The sequence below is a fragment of the Cucumis sativus genome, chromosome 6 (genome assembly GCF_000004075.3).
Source record: "Cucumis sativus cultivar 9930 chromosome 6, Cucumber_9930_V3, whole genome shotgun sequence".
Lineage (NCBI taxonomy): Eukaryota > Viridiplantae > Streptophyta > Magnoliopsida > Cucurbitales > Cucurbitaceae > Cucumis > Cucumis sativus.
This window is the reverse complement of record NC_026660.2, coordinates 445326-464059: the sequence shown is the minus strand read 5'-3', so window position 1 is coordinate 464059 and position 18734 is coordinate 445326. Positions and strand designations below refer to the sequence as shown.

Sequence of the window (18734 nt, the reverse complement as noted above, 5' to 3'; positions counted from 1 at the left end):
ATATTACAACTAAAAAGTTATGTTAAACAAACTTAATTACCAATGTTTGTAAGATTATAAAATTTAATTTAAAAATATAGATTTATTAAAAAAAAAAAGAGAAAGATAAAGTTTGAATTTGATTCCATCACTGTCAATTTAGGGCACAATTAAATTAAATGATTATTTCAAATCAAGACTAAATTTAGAATATAATTTCAAATTTACCAAAAAGAAAATAGTATCCTTACTACGTTGAATATTAAAATAATCAATAACGCTATCATTCAATGTAATTGATTATCTCCAACGACTAATACATTCAAGATATGTATAGAAGAAACACTCTCTAACATAGAACTATCACATCACCATTGCTTCAAAGAATTAACTTCACCCTATACAACACGAGATAAACTTTAGACCAACCATGTATGGAAATTAGTTCGTCGTTGTCGTCAAGCACCCGTAAACCGCTGGAATTATAAGTTATTTATTTTTAGAAAAGAAACGTTTATTTACTAATTAGTACTTATCATGAGTTAGAGTTGTTAAGCAATTGAAAAGAAATGTAAAGTTATAGTTATAAATACATTTAAATGCATTGTTTTCATATTTGTTATATCTAAAACAACATTGACATAATTAATTTTTTATTTCCTCAAATTCTTCCAAACGCATCCGGTGAAGTGAAAGTGAAACCAATATGTGTATTTAAAATAAAATAAACAAAGTCTAAAAATGGTAAATATTTTGACCATTGAATTATATTACATAATCAAATCGTTTTATAATATTCTAAAAGATTTCAAAACCCAAAACATATGTATTTTTTTTTTGTTGACGTTGTAATTTCAATTACATGGTCTAAGTAATCTCCTATTCTAATAATATTAAAAAAAAATTGTTCAAAGTTAGCGTAATGTTTTTCTCATTCTATCATTTTCATTCTCCATTCTAAGTCTTACCCAAATTATTATATTCTGAGTTTATAAATTTAATAAACTTTTTTTATTCTATAATTATTTATCTATTTAATTTTTATTTTTCTCGTTTACGTTATAATTCTAGCTTTTCGTCTCATTTTTCGCTGTGATTTTTGTTCACTTTCTCGGTCTTGACATAAATCAAATGGAAAACCATAGTTTTAAAATCAGATCAAATAATTGTTTGTTTCAATTTGTGAGTATCAAATAATAAAGAAAGTTGAAAATTAAAAATGATATTTTCACATACGTATGAACTAAATGAAATATAAATATACACATATAGAAGGAGGAGAGAGAGCGTGAGAAATGGGGCATTAGGAGCGCGTGGAGTTGAAGAACTGAGGGGGAGATCAACGATCAACGATCAACGATCAACGATCAACGATCAACACAGTCAACTTCAAACTTGTAAGTCTAAAAACGCCCAAAAATTAAAGAAAAAAAAGGAGGAAAGAAGACCACCGGAGGGAGAGTTCTGTCAGAAAGACGAAGAATTTGCAAAAAAGCGAGGAAAAGGAGAAAAACCCATTTATTTTTTTTCTGTTCTTTACGATGCGAATAACCCAAATTTCCCATTATTTCATCATCTTTTAAGAATCCTCTGTTTTCCTTTCCCCCCCTCCTCCCCCTCGATCCTATGATCCTTCAACTCCCCAATTTTATTCAAACAATAAATTTTTATTTTTAATTTTTAATTTTAATTTTAAACAAAAGGGGGAATAATCCTCCAACTTCATTATGGCTTCCAATTCGATTCTGCCCACTCTTGTCACTTCGATTCTATGTCTTTTCATGTTGTTCTCCAGTTTCATTGGCTCCTCTCATTCCTTCCTCGATTTTCCTCCTCACAATACCTTCACAGTTTCTAGCCTTACTTACCCCGATACCCAGTTGCAGCCATTTCAACTCCGTTATTTTAGAGGTACGTGTTTTTATCTTTAAATCCTGTTCTGGGTTCTTTATTTTGTTCCATGTGGTTTTTTTTTTTTTTATTGACTGATTGATTGCTTCATTACGTCAACAATTTGTTGAGTTTCTTAGTTCTTTGTTTACTTGTTCAAAGCTAGTGAAGTAGTGACACCGATTTTCTTTTTATTTTATTATTATTGTTTTTTTCTTTTTGGTTTCTTTTTTGTGTGTATTTAAGCTGTGAATTGATCACCGGATAGATGGTGATTAGTGGTAGGTCAGGGTTGGAGTTTTAAATTTTAGTTCTTTTTGGAACTTTGTGGGATTTGTTATCTTGTTTTCTCATGTTTTTCTGGGTTAATTTCCATTTCTAGATAGGGAGTCGAATGAGATCTTATCCCCGGGATTTAGGAGTCGTATTTGAGCATGAAAAGAAGATGAAAGAGGTGAAGATGTAAAAGAGACTAGGACTAGTTAGCCCGCTCAGCCTGAAAGCTTTTGTTCTCAATTCTGGGTACCCCGAGGAGAGGTCTCCGTTTCAGTTGAAGAATTTTGGTGGGGTTTTAGTTTATGATCAGGTTCTGTTTGATGAAATAGATCGCTGTTGAGTTTAATGTAATCCCGAAATTTGGCCTGTGTTGCTGATTTTTTTTGTCTGAAAATGATGTGATCTTTAATTATCGATCTTCAACTGTATTTAATGACAGAGTTACAAATTTTAAGTTGATTAAACAATGGAGGTTATGTAGTCTATACAAAGTCAGCTCTGTTTCTGCGGTTAACACTTAACAGTGGAGAGGATGATCAAATGGTCTTGGGAAAGGATTTTCAAGCCATACTGTGGTCTTCTGTCTAGAAATCAGGGTTTTGTTTATGGAAAGATTTTATTCATTCATTCTTTTACAACTTTTGTGTTAGCAAATTCAGGTTTTTTACTTTAAGATCTTAAATGATAAATGATTAGGAGTTTAAGGAATTTAGTTTGTTGTTTGAGGTGAGTATTCCAAATTTCTTCTCTTCACCCTTTTTTATGTTTGTAATTTTGTTGTTTTCTTTCCCTGTTCCAGTTGAGTTGCCGCCATGGTTCTCATCATTGTCTATTTCATTGAACTCAGATGTAGATCTCGTAAGTACCCAACCGAGTTTGAAACTAAAACTACTTAAACTCTGATATCTGATGATGATTGTCCTCTTACTTCCAGTTGCCTGTGTTGATTATTATGTGCTCGCTCTGAGCTATTTTGACGCTGCTGCTGCAGTTGTAGTCCTTCAATTGTTTTCTATTATAAAAATTTGTGCTAGATTTGCAAGTATGTTATTAGTCATTACAATTGCAATCTCTCTTTGTATCTCGGTTTTCTGGTTTAGTATTTCTTACCGTATGCAATGTTTTCAGGACACCACAAAAGCAAGAAAATTGCCCAAGCGTGTTTTGCCTATTATTTGCTTCAGAGAAGGCAGCCCCCCATTGCCAGATGCTTCAAATACTTCCATAATAGATTCAGGTTGTTTGACTTGGCTTTAACTTAAAGCAAGCTTCATTTTGTGGTTCTAGTCTGATGTCTTAGCCTTGTGTTTGACTTTGAGCACTTTATCTCTAGGATGTATATTTAGTAACATGTTCTAAGGTTGTTTTTTCTTTCCTTGAAATAAAAGAAAGTAACGTAAATAGGCTTAAATCTCATTTTTCTGAAAACCATATTTGGGAATAGAAAGAAAGGTGCTAACCACTCTAAATTACACTAACCCTTTGAGGCTATGATTTTTATTTTAAGTGGTTTTTAGAAGTTATCTCCTGCAACAGGGTTAGCTCCTTTGACCAACGTTTCAATTGAGGGAATCCAAGGTCATCAAAATCTGGAGCTATGCTATCCAATGCAGCAATATATCGAAGTAAAGTTGACAAATGAGCAGGTATTCTGAGAATTTCTTTTTCAATTAAAAATGTAGAGTACCTCTTTTGGGAATGAAAAGTTTGGGCTCCGTTTGATAACCATTTGATTTTGTAAAAAATTGTGCTTATTTTCTTATAACTTCTTTGCCATGGTTTTCAACTTTTCTAACTAAACATTTGAATTGTTAGTCAAATTCCAAAAAACAGAATCATAATTTTTTGAAACTACTCTTTTTAATTTTCAAAATTTGCTTTGGTTTTTGAAACACTCCTAAAAAGTGGATAATACAACAATGCAAATCAACAAGTAGAAAGTAGTGTTTTCGAGGTTAATTTTTAACAACCAAAAACCAAAACCAAATGGTTATTAGACTTAGCGTAAGTATAGTTTAATTATCAAATAATATCTTCAAGCTTTTTTTTTTTGCACTCTTATAAGATGTTTCTTTCTAATGCCTATTTTTATTTTTTAATATTGACTGCAACTTCCCTTGGTTTTAGAAACTCCCTGATTCGAACATTGCTCTTTCTGTTTTTTGGTTTTGTCTGGTGACATTGATATCGTTTATTTAGTTCAGATACCTCCAGGAGTCTGGTATTTTGGTCTTTTCAATGGCATTGGGTCTTCAAGAACACAATCGAAGATGGTACGTGCTTGCGCACACATGCAAATTGCAAATTTTGGGATTATTGACTAATCGTGTGTAAATTTTTTTAAAAATGTTTTTAAGACGAAGAAAATATCATTCATTTATGGCATCAAATGTAATGAACTGACAGAAACTAATCTCCTTGCATTGCAGATAGTCCGTGGCTCTTCATATACTTTCACTGCCAATGTTACAGTGGAAGGGTGTTCACCCTCCACAATGTTTGGGCAGTATTGCAATCAAACAGTCGAACCGCTCTTATGTTCTTTATCTGATTGTCGTAATCTAGCTGAAAATGTTTTAGAAGCTATATTATATAACCAAACAGTCGAAAGTTTGGTTGCATGTAGTGCCTCCAAAACATCTTGTCTTGGAGACGGTGAAACAAAAATGTATTACTTGGATGTAGAAAGTGTGGCAGAAGAGCTGATCATTTCAGCAACAGACGTGAGGCTCAACTTAACTCAGTCAGATAACTCTAGTAATGTTGGTGGGATTAGTTTGATGGGCTTTGCTCGTCTTGGTTCAATTCCTTCAGCTGCCCTGCATGATTATTCCAGTAACTTAAACATGGGTCCTTTGGTTATTCATTTTCCAAAAGTTGGCCGATGGTATATCTCCATAGCCCCTCTTAATCTTTCTAAAGAACTTGGCAGCGTTCTGATTAACAATACAAGAGTTTGTTATTCCATGGAATCATATGTGCTTCAATGCCCCAATGGAAAGACTGGACCTAATTGTACATGGAACAGATACGTCCTTCAGGTAGGATCATAAATAAAAAAATAGCTTCTTCCTTGTTCCTTCATTATTGTTCTTCAGCTTCTAGTGTTTCATTTTTCATTTAGGTCCAATAAAGTGAAACATTTCGTTGTCAAGTTTAATAAATATTGGAACTCTATAATTGTGGAAAAACCAAAAAAATGGAAAAAGGCACCATTACTAAATTGGAAAATGGAGAAAAAAATAAGTCCAAGCAACTTCTACATCTATCTAAGTAATGTTATTTTAGTAATAGGTTCTGATCTAAGTTTGAGTTGTATCTGTGCAAGTAAATAAAAAAAACATGAAAATACAAGCTAGATCCCTGTTTCTTATATTCCATTCCCAACTAGTAAATGGGTTCTCAATTCATTTGCATTTCTGCAGGCAATTGTTCGAAGAGGTTCATCCCCTTTTGAATCGTATTTTATGCCAATCAAAGAACAGCACTTTGAAGAGCCGAACTTCGCTGTTGAACCGCTTCTAAGCAACACCTCAAATCATGGACAGCAGAATTATGCTTGGACGTATTTTGTTTTGGATGTTCCTCGTGGCGCAGCTGGAGGAAATATTCACTTTCAATTGTCAGCATCTAAGACAATGGATTATGAAGTCTATGCTAGATTTGGTGGATTACCATCTCTTGATAACTGGGATTATTGTTATAAAAACCAAACCAGCAACAGTGGTGGCTCAACATTCCTTTCCCTCTATAATTCAAGTAATGTAAATATAGATTTCCATATATTATATGCTAGTGAAGGAACTTGGGCTTTTGGTTTAAGGCATACAGTCAACAGAAGTGTGGCTGAAGATCAGACAATTATGTCAGTTGTGCTTGAGCGATGCCCGAACAGATGCTCATCCCATGGGAAATGTGAATATGCTTTTGATGCCAGTGGAGCCACAACGTATAGGTGTGCTTTATCAACCCTTACACCACATACTTTCGTGCTCTGATCTTTTAGCTTTGGAATTCGCTAGCTTGGTAAACTGAGAGTATCGTTATTGTTTCTCTTCCAGCTTTTGTTCCTGTGATAGAAATCATGGAGGCTTTGATTGCAGCGTTGAGATTGTAAACCATAGAGGTAAAATTTACTTTTAGCTTTATATGAAATCCACAGATTGTCATCAGATAAGTTTTAATCATCATTTCTGAAGCTACATATTTAAATATTAGTATCAACTAAGGATTTACCCTGCAACTGTGATACATTTGCTCGGTACCGATGCAGGGCATGTGCAACAATCGATAGCTCTGATCGCATCAAATGCTGCTGCCATTTTTCCTGCTTTTTGGGCTCTTCGACAAAGGGTAAATCTAACAACTCCTCTGAATTCCAAAAGTATTTGTTTTTTCCCCAATCCATAAAAGCTTGTTCTTGCAGGCTCTTGCAGAATGGGTGCTGTTTACCTCAAGTGGGATTTCAAGTGGTTTATACCATGCATGTGATGTGGGCACTTGGTGTCCATTGTCATTCAATGTATTGCAGGTACAAGTTTTTCCTTATTGCTTATATCAGTCTTTGCCTGTTAAGCATATCAGAACATTGTATACTACGATTCCAAACCGAATTAGAAAACTAACAAGCAAAGGACAAAGAAACCAATCTAATGATGGACTGATGACCTGATAATTTTCAGTTTTTGGACTTCTGGCTCTCTTTCATGGCTGTCGTTAGCACTTTCGTGTACCTAGCTACAATCGACGAAGTTCATAAAAGGGCGATCCATACTGTTGTTGCAATCCTAACTGCTCTCATGGCTATAACCAAGGCAACACGGTAAACTAAAATGCTACACATGGACTGCCCTGCCCTGCACTTTTAGATGAAAAGAGTAATCAGTTAGGGTGACCAAATGTTGAACTTCTACAGGTCCTCCAATATCGCTATTGTGCTAGCAATCGGTACACTCGGTCTTCTTGTCGGATGGCTTATTGAGTTATCAACCAAGTATCGATCGTTCTCCCTTCCTGTGGGAATTTCTTTGAATATGCTTCGCAGGTGAGAATCTTCTCTACTTGACTTGTGTTGTTTATTTTGCACTTTTAGTTAACTTCTTTTTTAATAAACAATACAATGTTTAGTCATACTTGAGCATTGTTTGATAACCATTTGATTTTTAAAAATTTAACTTATAAATACAAGTTCTACTTATGAGTTTCTTTGTATTTTTATCTACTCTTAATAAATTAATGTTTTCAAAATCCAAGTCAATTTTGAAAACTAAAATAAAAAATTGGTTAATTTTTTTTTTTTCACAACTTGGTTAAAACTTCAAATGTTTCTTCAACAGAGCAAAGAGTCATAATAAACAATTGTGAGAAAGCAGAAAACTAAACATGAAATGGTTATCAAACGTTACTAAGATTAAGATATACCTGAAAACACTTCCTTCAATATTATGAGAAAATAAATATTAAAGAGAAGGGAAAAAAATTGTAGAGAGAAGGAGGTACAAAATTTCATAGAGAAGAAATCGAATGTTTTCGAGAGAAATAGAGAGTTTGTAAACAAGAAAGTTCTAAATATTTCTAGGAACACTAAATTAAAGTGCCATGGTTAGAAGGTGAGATATTTAAGAAACAAATACTTGGTTTTTACAAATTCTAAAAAAATCTGAATTGGTGTTGTATAAATTTTAATTGTCTAGCAATAAACAAAATTTAAGCTTATGTCATATTTGAGAGTGATTTAGAAACCGTTAATACGACGACGTGTGCAGATGGGAATCTATCAAAGCATGGGGACACAATCTTTTGAAGACTCTGTACAGAAGATATCGATGGGGGTTTATGATGGCAGGTTTCACAGCACTGGCTATGGCTGCCATAAGCTGGAATTTGGAAACCACTGAAACCTATTGGATTTGGCATAGGTACACCGCAAAACCCCACTTCTCTTCCCTATCTATGTATTTCTCTAAGTTTCGATTTGTCGAATTGTTTGCAGCATTTGGCACTTGACTATCTACATGTCGTCATTCTTTTTCCTCTGTTCGAAAGCAAGAATTTCAGACGGTGAAAATTCTTCTGTCGTTCTCAATGGTGAGATCCAAAGAGGTTCAAATGTAAATTATGAATTGGCTAGGCAGGATTCTTCGCCTAGAAATGTACAGTAAGAAGTCGAAATAGTAGGCGATTTTGCGAGTTGCAGCCAATTGGAGACATTCAAAGTATAATTTATCGGTCATATTTACTGTATATTATCGTCCACAGCTCCACAGGTTCAATTTTTCTTACTTATTCTTTCTTCTTTTGGTAGGAAAATTTCTTCTTTTGGTAGGAAAATTAAGACATGAATTGTGAATATTCATAACTTAGATTGGTTAAAATCATCCCTTATTTTGGGAATCATTGAGAAGTTAACTGGTTAAGCTCATGCCTTAGTAACTATTTCAATTCTTATTGAACAAATCTTATAATTGAGTTTATCACCAAATCTGGACAGCTGATGTACACCCAGTTCTCTGCTGTTTGAGGAAGCTCCTCCTGAAATGAAAAAAAAAAAAACCCATGAAAAACTGAAAATATTAGTTGGCTCATTTGGTTCAATTTGGATAGATTTTGCTGGTTTCATTCAAATGGCTGACTCGCTTTTGAAAATTTCGGCTGTGTTTGTTTATTTTTTCAACTGAACATTGGTTTCGGGAGCTAATTTGAATTGTTCCAGTTTACATCCTTATTCCCTCTACAGGGAGTTGAAAACTAAGAAGCAGACACTATTACAACACAATACAGACATGATGGTACTTTGTTTTCTAGAAAATCTTGGACACAAACATTACAAAAACACATTGACTTAAATATTTAGCAAAGATTTACTTTACCGTATATTGGCTTTGTAGAACTAGAGTCCAATACATCAATTGCGCTAACAAGTGTACAACAATGTATAATACATCATGCAAGCCAAACTAAAATGTATATGCTTCTTAGATGGCCATATGCAGAGTATTTTGTTTGCTTCGAGGTCCACACCCAACTTTAGTCGAAGAGTTATTTTAAAGTCAAGACCAACAAATTAACTTCAACATGAATGGATATTTGAACTATAGCTTAACACCACACGTCATTGGTCTATCAAAATGAACTCCTTCCTTTTCTTTATCAAGCGTGAACTACGACCACTTTGGAAGACTTCATTCCTTTACAATAATGGGAAAGCAGTTTGGAAAACTTTGCTACTTTACAACAGTGGGCTCACCTACAATGCTATAAACAGAGAAAACATCAAATTTCAACTTACTTTATTTTGATTCCTAATACCAAACACTTTTTTTTAGTATCTGAAATCATGTACCTATGGCTGATTAGATGTACCAATTGAAGTCATGTGTAGCCGGTCAAGTGCTGGACCTTGAAATGGATTTTGATTTGTGTCCAACCTGAGATCATCCAAGGTTTGGCATTCATTCGGGCACAATATCTACCTGAGAGGCTGTGAACTTGTAATCCTTCTTCATCGTGTTTAGTAATAATCCTAGCATGGCATAGAGATCTAAAGACTGTGGATGGGATCTATCACCTGATATAAACAAGTGGTTATAACCAGCAATTTCTACCCAACTAAGGCCTGGGGTTTTCTGTTCACAACGATCGTTAATCAGTTTGCGCATTCTTGCCACATCTGACCATCTTCCTTCAGAAGCATACATATTCGACACTAGGGAATAGTTCACTGGTTCATCTGGCTCTGATGCAAATTCCATTGCCCGTTTAGCTAATCTCAAGTTCCCATGAGTTCTACATGCTCGAATGAAAGCCCTTAAAGCATCTGGTCCAGCTTCCTTTGGCATTGATTTCAAAAGATCAAAAGCCTGGTCTAGACTACCCGCTCTACCAAGAAGGTCGATCAAGCATGTTAAATGCTCTGAATCAGGAACAAGTTGGTATTGGTTCGTCATTAAATTGAAGTAGTGAAGCCCCATGCTTACAAATCCCCCATGACTACAGGCAGAGAGAACTCCAAGGAATGCAATTTTATCTGGTCTAATGCCATACGATAACATCTTATCAAATAACTTAACAGCATCTTTCTCAAGGCCACAAAGTGCAAGTCCACATATAATTGATGTCCATGTTACCAAATCTGGTTCTGCAATTAATCTAAAGCATTGTAACGCTGCAGCAATTATACCACACTTTGAGTATGCATATATCAAACCATTGTTAATAGACAAAAATGCTTCAAAACCGAGTTTTATCAAGCAGGAATGAACTTGCATCAGTTCAGAGGCCCCAGACGTAAAGCCACACGAGCTCAGCACACTAGCAAAAGTTAACTCATCCGGGCAATAATCTTTCCTAAACATTCTCCTGAACAGTTTCACTGCCTCTTTTCCATATTCGTGCTGTCCATACCCCACAATCATAGTGGTCCAAGACACGGAATTTCTAGTTGGCATTTCATCAAAAACCTTGCGAGCATCATATAAATTATCGTTTTTAGTATACACATTGACAAGTGAACTTGCCACAAGAATATCTAAATCAAATGACTGTTTTATAAGAAGACAATGTAGTTGCTTACCCAATTCTCCTGATCCTTTATACTTGCACGAACTTAGCAGGCTGCTGAATGTAAAATCATCACCTTTAAAGCCTTCCAACTGCATCAAACGAAAGACTTCAATCGCTTCTCGGCTCAAAGAATTAAACACACAACAGTACAACATCACATTCCACAAAACCAGATCCCTATACAGAATACAGCTAAACGCTAATCTCGCATCTTCATATAACCCACATTTCGCATAAAAATCGACCACTGCACTCCCCACAAAACAATCCAAATCAAACCCAATTTTCATAACAAAACTATGCAATTGCCTGCCACTCTCAACATCATTCAACACAACACAAGATCGAAACAACCCATTAAACGTGATGCCATCTGGGTCCACCAAACCCATCAACATCTTCTTAAAATATAAAAAAATCGAGTGCTGCCTCATTTTAAACTCACCTCCATACCCGCCATCGACAAGCCCACATATCACCGTATTCCACGACACAACATTTCTCCTAGCCATTTCATCAAACAGGTTCCGCGCACTGTCCAAATCTCTGCACTTAACATAAACTCTCAATAGCTTGTTCTGTACAGACAGTTCATTAACCAATCCCAACTTCACAACAAGGCTGTGCAAAAGGGTATCATGGGGAATGGAATTCACCGGGGCGGCGGCTTTCAGGACGTTGAAGGAAAAGGAATGGACCAAACGAGAACGACCAAAGTGGGTCGACGTCCAAATCAGCATTGATGAAAAGGATGTGAGAGTTGAGGAGAAGTTCAGTCGGTGTTAGGGGTGGCGTAAAGACGCCGGCGGGAAGAATAATGGCAGTTCGAAATGGACGGTGACGACCACCGGAAGACATTCAGGAGGCTGGAGCATTGGCTTTTGTTATTTGTTAATTTACGGTGAGAACTAATCGCCAAAATCATTTGGTTTAATTATGAATTTGTTTGAATTCATAATTATATATATTAACCGAACAAAAGTTTTAGGATTATTTTGAAAAATGTCCTCAAAATGTTTATATATTTGAATAACAGACTTATTTTTAAAAATTTGGGTTTTTAACCCTTCAACATGGCCTCCCTCATCTATTAAATACAGTAAAAGTAAATACTCGATCAAATTTCTTGAAATTGAATTTTCTTTTAATGTAATTCCATTGAATCAAATAATCTATAAGTCTAAAATTTAATTTAATTTTTTTTAATGAGATCTTCTAGACGAATTACATAAAACAATGGTTTTATTTTGTTGCTTTAATTATAAAAATAAAAAATATTAAATAAGTAATTGGTTTATAGAAAAAGGAAGGAAAATCATTGAATCATTCATTTGGCTATGTTTACAAACAACACATCCATTTAATCGCTAGAGTATCTCAAAGTTTTTAGTTTTCAAAATTCAAACTAAATTTTATGGAACAATTATGGTTAAAAGTAAAGTTATAAGTTCGTATATTTTAAAATTTTAGGATAAAAAGGAAATGAGACTTAAGTGAGATTTAACCTTGGAAATTTGCGTGTTTTTGGGGATAGAATAGCTTTTAGATTTGTACCAAAAACAACCATCTCCCCAAACTACTACCTCTCCTTTCTCTCTCAATGGTCATCCTAAATCTTAGGAAACAAATATAAAACAAACATCAACCCCAAAAAACACAACAAACAACAACTACCCCCCTCACATTTCAACAAGAGGAGAAGAGAAAACAAAAACGATCCCCACGAGTAAACATAGGGACCAAATTGGAAGAAAATGAGTCTCGAGAAGAGGCAACGGCAACTGTGGCAAGGTTTGATGGCATGGAGACCGCAGAGCTCCACCATGCTCCCACGGGGCTGATCGTATCGATCGATGAGGATTATTCGCCGGTGGGGACGTTCGAGGAGGCTAGATATGTTTGTTTGGTTGAGTCAACCAAGCTTTGGGGGATTGCTGGTCCTATTGCTTTCAATATTTTGTGCAATTATGGAATGAACTCATTCACAAGCATCTTTGTTGGTCATATTGGTGATTTGGAGCTCTCTGCCATTGCCATTTCCTTGAATGTTATTGCCAATTTCTCTTTTGGCTTCTTGGTCAGTAACTCCTTTTGTCCCCCTCTAATCACCTTTTTTCCTTTTTCAAAATTCAAAGGAGGGTATGAAAAATAAATCTAATATCTTAATTAATTAGCCATGAACGAGAATGGTTTATTGGCTAAATGTTCTTAGACTAAATGATAATACAACAAGAATGTAGGCTCGGCTGATCGTATGAAAAATTTCATCATAAAAATGAAATTGTTATCAATTGCATGCTATAATAACCATTGAATATGACTATTTAATTGTCCGTTGTCTTTTTCATTTCCCCGTAGCTTGGCATGGGGAGCGCCCTCGAGACGCTATGTGGACAAGCATTTGGCGCGGGCCAAATGAACATGCTAGGAATCTACATGCAACGCTCGTGGATAATCCTTTTCTGTGCATGCATCGTTCTTCTACCACTCTACATTTTTGCTTCTCCAATCCTCAAGCTCCTCGGTCAAGAGCCTAAAATCGCAGACATGGCGGGAAAATTCTCAATCCAAATAATTCCTCAAATGTTCTCTTTGGCTATAAACTTTCCGACTCAAAAGTTCTTGCAAGCGCAGAGCCGAGTTGGGATTCTAGCTTGGATCGGGTTTGGGGGTCTAATTTTCCACATTGGGCTTCTAATTTTGTTCATCAAAGTGTTCAATTGGGGGACGGACGGAGCAGCCGCGGCTTACGACGTGTCTGCGTGGGGAATCTCCTTGGCTCAGGTGGTTTATATTGTTGGGTGGTGTACTGAGTGTTGGAAAGGGCTCTCGTTGCTGGCTTTTAAGGATTTGTGGGAGTTTGTAAAGCTTTCAATTGCTTCAGCAATTATGCTTTGCTTGGAGATTTGGTATTTCATGACCATTATTGTCCTTACTGGCCACCTTGATGATCCTATTATTGCTGTTGGTTCACTCTCTATTTGGTAATTAGTTTTCACACATCCCTCTCCAATTTTGAAAAATTACTAAAATTGAAACTGAAAACAACAATTGTTACTAACCAAACCTCTACATACATTCTTTTGATCCTTATTATTTCAGCATGAATCTAAATGGATGGGAAGGCATGTTGTTCATAGGGATCAATGCAGCCATGAGGTTAGAACTTTGAAACCCCTACCAAAATTATTCTTCCATATGAAGGAAGTTTTTCATTCTCTCTTCTTGTTCAGCGTTCGAGTATCAAACGAACTTGGATCGGGACATCCGAGGGCTGCAAAGTACTCGGTCATTGTGACAATCGTCGAGTCGTTGTGCATTGGACTTTTTTTCGCAGCGCTTATCTTGGCAACGAAAAACCATTTTGCAATCATATTTACAGAAAGTAAAGAGATGCAAGAGGCAGTTTCTCACTTGGCTTACCTTTTAGGTATAACGATGGTGCTCAATAGTGTTCAACCAGTAATATCAGGTATATATGATTGAAAAAGAAGAGAAATAATGTTACTTTGGTTTCGAAAGAAAAAGGATGTGTGTTATGATAATTATATGGTAAAACTTCCAGGTGTGGCTGTTGGAGGAGGATGGCAAGCTTTGGTGGCTTACATTAATTTGTTTTGTTATTATGTTGTTGGCCTTCCTTTTGGCTTCCTCCTTGGCTACAAAACAAGTTTAGGTGTGGAGGTAAAATCATCTAACCTGACATTAATTAACAAGTGTTACATTGTAAATAAAAAAAAAAGTCTATGAGTCGTTTAATTTTCACCTAATTTAGTTTTAATACGATATGAGAGTTAAATTTATATGGTTTCAAAAGTTATAAGTTCGTGAAATTTTGAATTTTCTTCCCCTCTGTGTGATAATATATTTTAAATTCTTTTAGGGAATATGGATTGGTATGATATGTGGGACATTCTTGCAAACAATGATTCTTTTGTTGATTGTTTGTAAAACCAATTGGAACAAGGAGGTGAGATTTAATTTTATACTAATTATTAAATTAATAAATTATTGATAAACAAAAACTTCCTATTCTATCGATATTTGGATAGATTTTGGAATTTTGTTTGTATCTGTTTTGTCAACAAAATCGATCACTAAAATATATCAATTTTCCAGGTGGAGGAAACGTCAGAAAGAATGAGAAAGTGGATGGGAAAGGATAATCCAATGTACTCTCATCCAACCTAAAGAAGATTGACTAAACTCTTTGGGAGAGTCATTTGATTTCTTTTTTTTTCTTTTTTGGTACCTTAATATTGTAAATTTGCATATAGGGTCCATAGCTGCAAGTACTATTTTTCCTCGTAGAGTCAGATTGTTTCATACTCGACGTTCGAAATGGTGACATAAAATCTTAGCACGGAGTCGGAAACATGTTTTTGTTATTATTTTAGAGTTAATTTTGAGTCTATTAGCATTAGCATTGGGATGACGTTTCTTAATTTCTATATTATATTACATATTTAGATCCAATTCGAGTTTCAGACATTTAAGTAAAAGATTAAGAACTCAAATTTGGTTGTTTAACTAATTATTATGGCCATCAACTTTTGAAAAAGTCATATTTCATTACAACACTTTGGATAGAAATAGTGTTTTAAAATAAAAGGTCTCATCTATTTAATAATTATTTTTTCTGAAAAGTGTTTTTATTACAAATTTGTTTGCTTTGTTATATATCTAAATAATTTTTTTATTAATATCAATTTGCTATAAATGATGAACTCTAGAATGAGAAATGAAATTGTCGAAAATAACCTTTTCTTTTTTTAGTTTTTCTTTTCACAATTGGCATCATTTTTTAAAACTTGTTAAAATAGTTTTTTTTGTGTGTTTGTTGGTCAAGATGATCACTCATATTTATATAAAAAGCTAACATTTTCAACTAATAGCCAAATAAACAATTCTTTTGGGCTTTCTCCATCGATTTTGAAGATCAAAATTTATATAACCGAAGTTTACTCAATCTTTTCCTTTTTAATTTTCTTTTAAAAGCAAAGTAATTGATAGGAAAATGGTCAGTAATAACACAGATAAGTTTTCATCTTAAAAACTAACACACTTCTTGAAAACTTAGTTATTCTTGGTACAATTGATTCAAGATCAACCTTTAACTTTTTCAATACCATCGATTGATTTGGCTTTCTTATTGAAATATTCACGAGTATTAACCTTGGAGTTCTATAATTTTTTTAAAAAATTATGAAATTATACTAAATCTTATCGAAATTTAACTCTCTATCAAAACTTATATCATACTTTTACAATATTTGAAAATATGTATCCTAATTTAAAAGTTCTTTAAAATTCAAATCTTAAATTGCTAACTTTGAAAAATCCAAATTTTGTTGAATGGGTGCCGCAGATAACATCCAAATCTTCTTCTTAAACTATAGTGATTGTGATGCTTTTATATATTTGGGCACATTCAACGCTTGAGTTTTTAACTCATATAGCCTAAAATTGTATACTATATTACAAGATTGACATGAGTTTCTTAAATTTTTCATAAATATCCTAAACTGACTAATAATTTACACAAATATAAGGTCCAAAGGACTAATTTACCTATATTTATTATTAATAATATATTAAAAAATAAAGAATGGAAAGTGGAAAGTGGACTATGATTAATATTTGTATTTATTAGATATTCTATATAAATATGATAAATGAATAATTCTATTATGGTAATATTATAATAAAATTTTTCCTTAATTATTTTTATTTTGGTTATTTTGTTCAAAGAAAACTTTATGACTTTCTAATTTCCTTCATTTTGCATTGTTTTTCATATATTCCACCTAAGTATAGTATATATTGAATAATATGGTATATATTTTGTAAATGAAATGTTCTTATATCAATTTGTTTATAGAAGGTGGACCAACAAGGAGAGCAATTAGGGATGTGGGTTACGGTTTAGAATTTTTTTTAAAAAAAGGTAAAAGTTTAATTCTTCAAATACTTTGAATATCGATTCCATTTTCTTTATAAAAGACGATGAATAATAGAAGATTGGTGAAAGTATAAACGGTGAAGAATAACATCGGTGGCTGACTGGTATAATGATCTTTCGAACAAAAGTTTAAGGTTAGTAAGAATTTATATTTCGTATTCGAAATACATTAGAGTATATTGAGTATATTGAAAGATAACATCATTTATGTATTATTGACTATATGAAGCAGTATATATGTAACAAATTACAGAAAATATATATATTATGCAGTAGTATATATGTAAGAATTAAAAAAAAAATAGTGATAGAATATATAATCTATATATACAGTGGTATATAAGTGCAGTAAGCAATAATCACAAAACTTGAAAAAAAATGTGTATGTATTATTGAATATATACAATAGTATATATAAAAAAAAACCACAAAACATAAATGAATTATTCAGTAGCATATGTGTAAGAAATTAAAAAAAATCGAATAGATATATAATATGTGTATATATACGCAATACGAAAAAATCACAAAACATAAAAAAATATATGTGTGTATTATTGAATATATACAGTAGTATATATGTGACAAATCATAAAAGAAATGATACAGAACTCCTTGTCGACACCAGAAAATTTTTCTAAGATTTTTAATAAGGTGATGAAAATAGTTATATAAGTTTATATTTAATTATTAAATTATTTCATATTAGAAAAATTTTCTTTTCATATTAAAAAATGAACTATTTCCATAAAAAAAGCATACATTAATTAGTAACATAAATAAGTAGTTTACCTAATAAATTTGTGTTTAACATGAATAAGGAAATAATTTGAAATTAATTTTGAAAAGTATATACAATAAATAATAAAAATGATATTAAATTTGACAGACAAATATACAAAATTCTAATTAAGAAAATAAATTTTAATTTAAGACATTTGCCAAATTTTCTATTAAATTTTCTTTTTTTTAAAAAATCTTTCACCAAATTTTGATATGTTTGAGTTTTTTAGTGAAATCTCAGTCAACATTAACATCAACATTCACAAAATTGACCTTTTTCAAAATTTAAAAACGTTCAATAAACTTGAATAAATTTGGAAAATATATTTGTTAAATGGCAAATCATTTGAAATTTGGGAAATTCATATAATTTGGAAAAAACAATAATTTGCTAAATATTAAAAAATATATAAATTTGTTATAATATGTAGGAACATTGTTAAAAATAAAAAAATAAATTAAAATATGTATGAATAGTAGCAAAATTTTGTATTCTATAAAGAAATATAGTATTATATCATTATACCATATCAATAATTATAAATAACAAAATTTAGTATAAGTTATAAATATTTTTGTAAAATTTACTATTTTTAAAATAAAAAAAAAAACACTTTCCACTCCATTAAAATTTTGGCATGAACCTCAATTCTTTTATTTTTAAAATTCCTTTTTATAACTCAATTGTTTTTTTGATATATTTTATAAATAGTTTCTTTTTTTTTTTACTAACCATTCCTCATTTATTTACTATTACTGTTTTGAACAAAATTTTAAAATCACATATTTTATAAATAGTTTCTTTTTTTTTTACTAACCATTCCTCATTTATTTACTATTACTGTTTTGAACAAAATTTTAAAATCACAATGCAAAATCCTTTAGAGAATGGGTAAATCCATTTGAAATTTTAGAAAATTAAAACAGAATTGAGGGAACCATTTGAAAATTTTACTGCATGGGGAAATTGCTTAAAAATTGGAAAATTTAAGAAAATGTTGGGTTCATTTTGACTTGATAAATAAAACTCAAAACAATGTATGGAGGTAAAAATTAACATTTTTCTTATTATTAAAATCTCGATGGTCGAATCGAGACACACCGACAATAACTATTATTTCAACAAGTTTTTAAAAAAGATGTTAGTTTTGAAAGATGAAAATTTTTAGATGCTAATTTTGATAATTTTGCAATGAATTAGTAATTCTAAACAATTGTTGTAACGAAAGTTGACGGGTTACGATAGATGGAGCCGAGAGGTAATTGGAAAAATCTCCTCCAA

At 32.7% G+C, this 18734-nt stretch overlaps 3 protein-coding genes across 8 annotated transcripts; 2 read left to right on the top strand and 1 right to left on the bottom strand.

Annotated features, from left to right (window-relative positions):
* The first annotated feature begins 1346 nt into the window (after positions 1–1346).
* Positions 1347–8566, top strand: LOC101222074. 4 transcript variants are annotated; one of them, XM_031887578.1, is made up of 15 exons: positions 1753–1890; positions 2252–2432; positions 2945–3003; positions 3274–3382; positions 3682–3791; positions 4350–4418; positions 4575–5186; positions 5571–6100; positions 6207–6271; positions 6419–6498; positions 6572–6676; positions 6828–6967; positions 7061–7189; positions 7911–8063; positions 8138–8566. In XM_031887578.1, the coding sequence occupies exons 5-15, from the start codon at positions 3753–3755 to the stop codon at positions 8304–8306; spliced, it is 2091 nt and encodes a 696-aa protein (XP_031743438.1). In that variant the 5' UTR covers positions 1753–1890; positions 2252–2432; positions 2945–3003; positions 3274–3382; positions 3682–3752; the 3' UTR covers positions 8307–8566. The 4 variants fall into 4 exon arrangements, with proteins under 4 accessions (XP_004138584.1, XP_011656349.1, XP_031743438.1 ...); XM_031887579.1 differs by having other exon boundaries at positions 3663–3791; XM_004138536.3 differs by lacking the exon at positions 2252–2432 and having other exon boundaries at positions 1347–1890.
* On the bottom strand, positions 8438–11627 carry LOC101222311 (pentatricopeptide repeat-containing protein At2g46050, mitochondrial). Of its 3 annotated transcripts, none has more exons than XR_004217543.1 (4): positions 11153–11627; positions 10718–10796; positions 9488–10604; positions 8438–8676 (listed from the first exon to the last, which is right to left on the bottom strand). XR_004217543.1 is itself a non-coding variant. In XM_031887581.1 (3 exons), the coding sequence occupies exon 3, from the start codon at positions 10590–10592 to the stop codon at positions 9597–9599; it is 996 nt and encodes a 331-aa protein (XP_031743441.1). In that variant the 5' UTR covers positions 10593–10604; positions 10718–10796; positions 11153–11627; the 3' UTR covers positions 8835–9596. The 3 variants fall into 3 exon arrangements, 1 of the variants encoding a protein (XP_031743441.1); XR_004217542.1 differs by lacking the exon at positions 8438–8676 and adding an exon at positions 8835–9399; XM_031887581.1 differs by lacking the exon at positions 8438–8676 and having other exon boundaries at positions 8835–10604.
* A 609-nt stretch (positions 11628–12236) lies between these two features.
* LOC101220660 (protein DETOXIFICATION 34) lies at positions 12237–15074 on the top strand. Its single transcript, XM_004138446.3, has 7 exons — positions 12237–12784; positions 13066–13691; positions 13810–13866; positions 13941–14179; positions 14273–14391; positions 14591–14677; positions 14827–15074. The coding sequence occupies exons 1-7, from the start codon at positions 12509–12511 to the stop codon at positions 14896–14898; spliced, it is 1476 nt and encodes a 491-aa protein (XP_004138494.1). The 5' UTR covers positions 12237–12508; the 3' UTR covers positions 14899–15074.
* The last annotated feature ends 3660 nt before the right edge of the window (positions 15075–18734 follow it).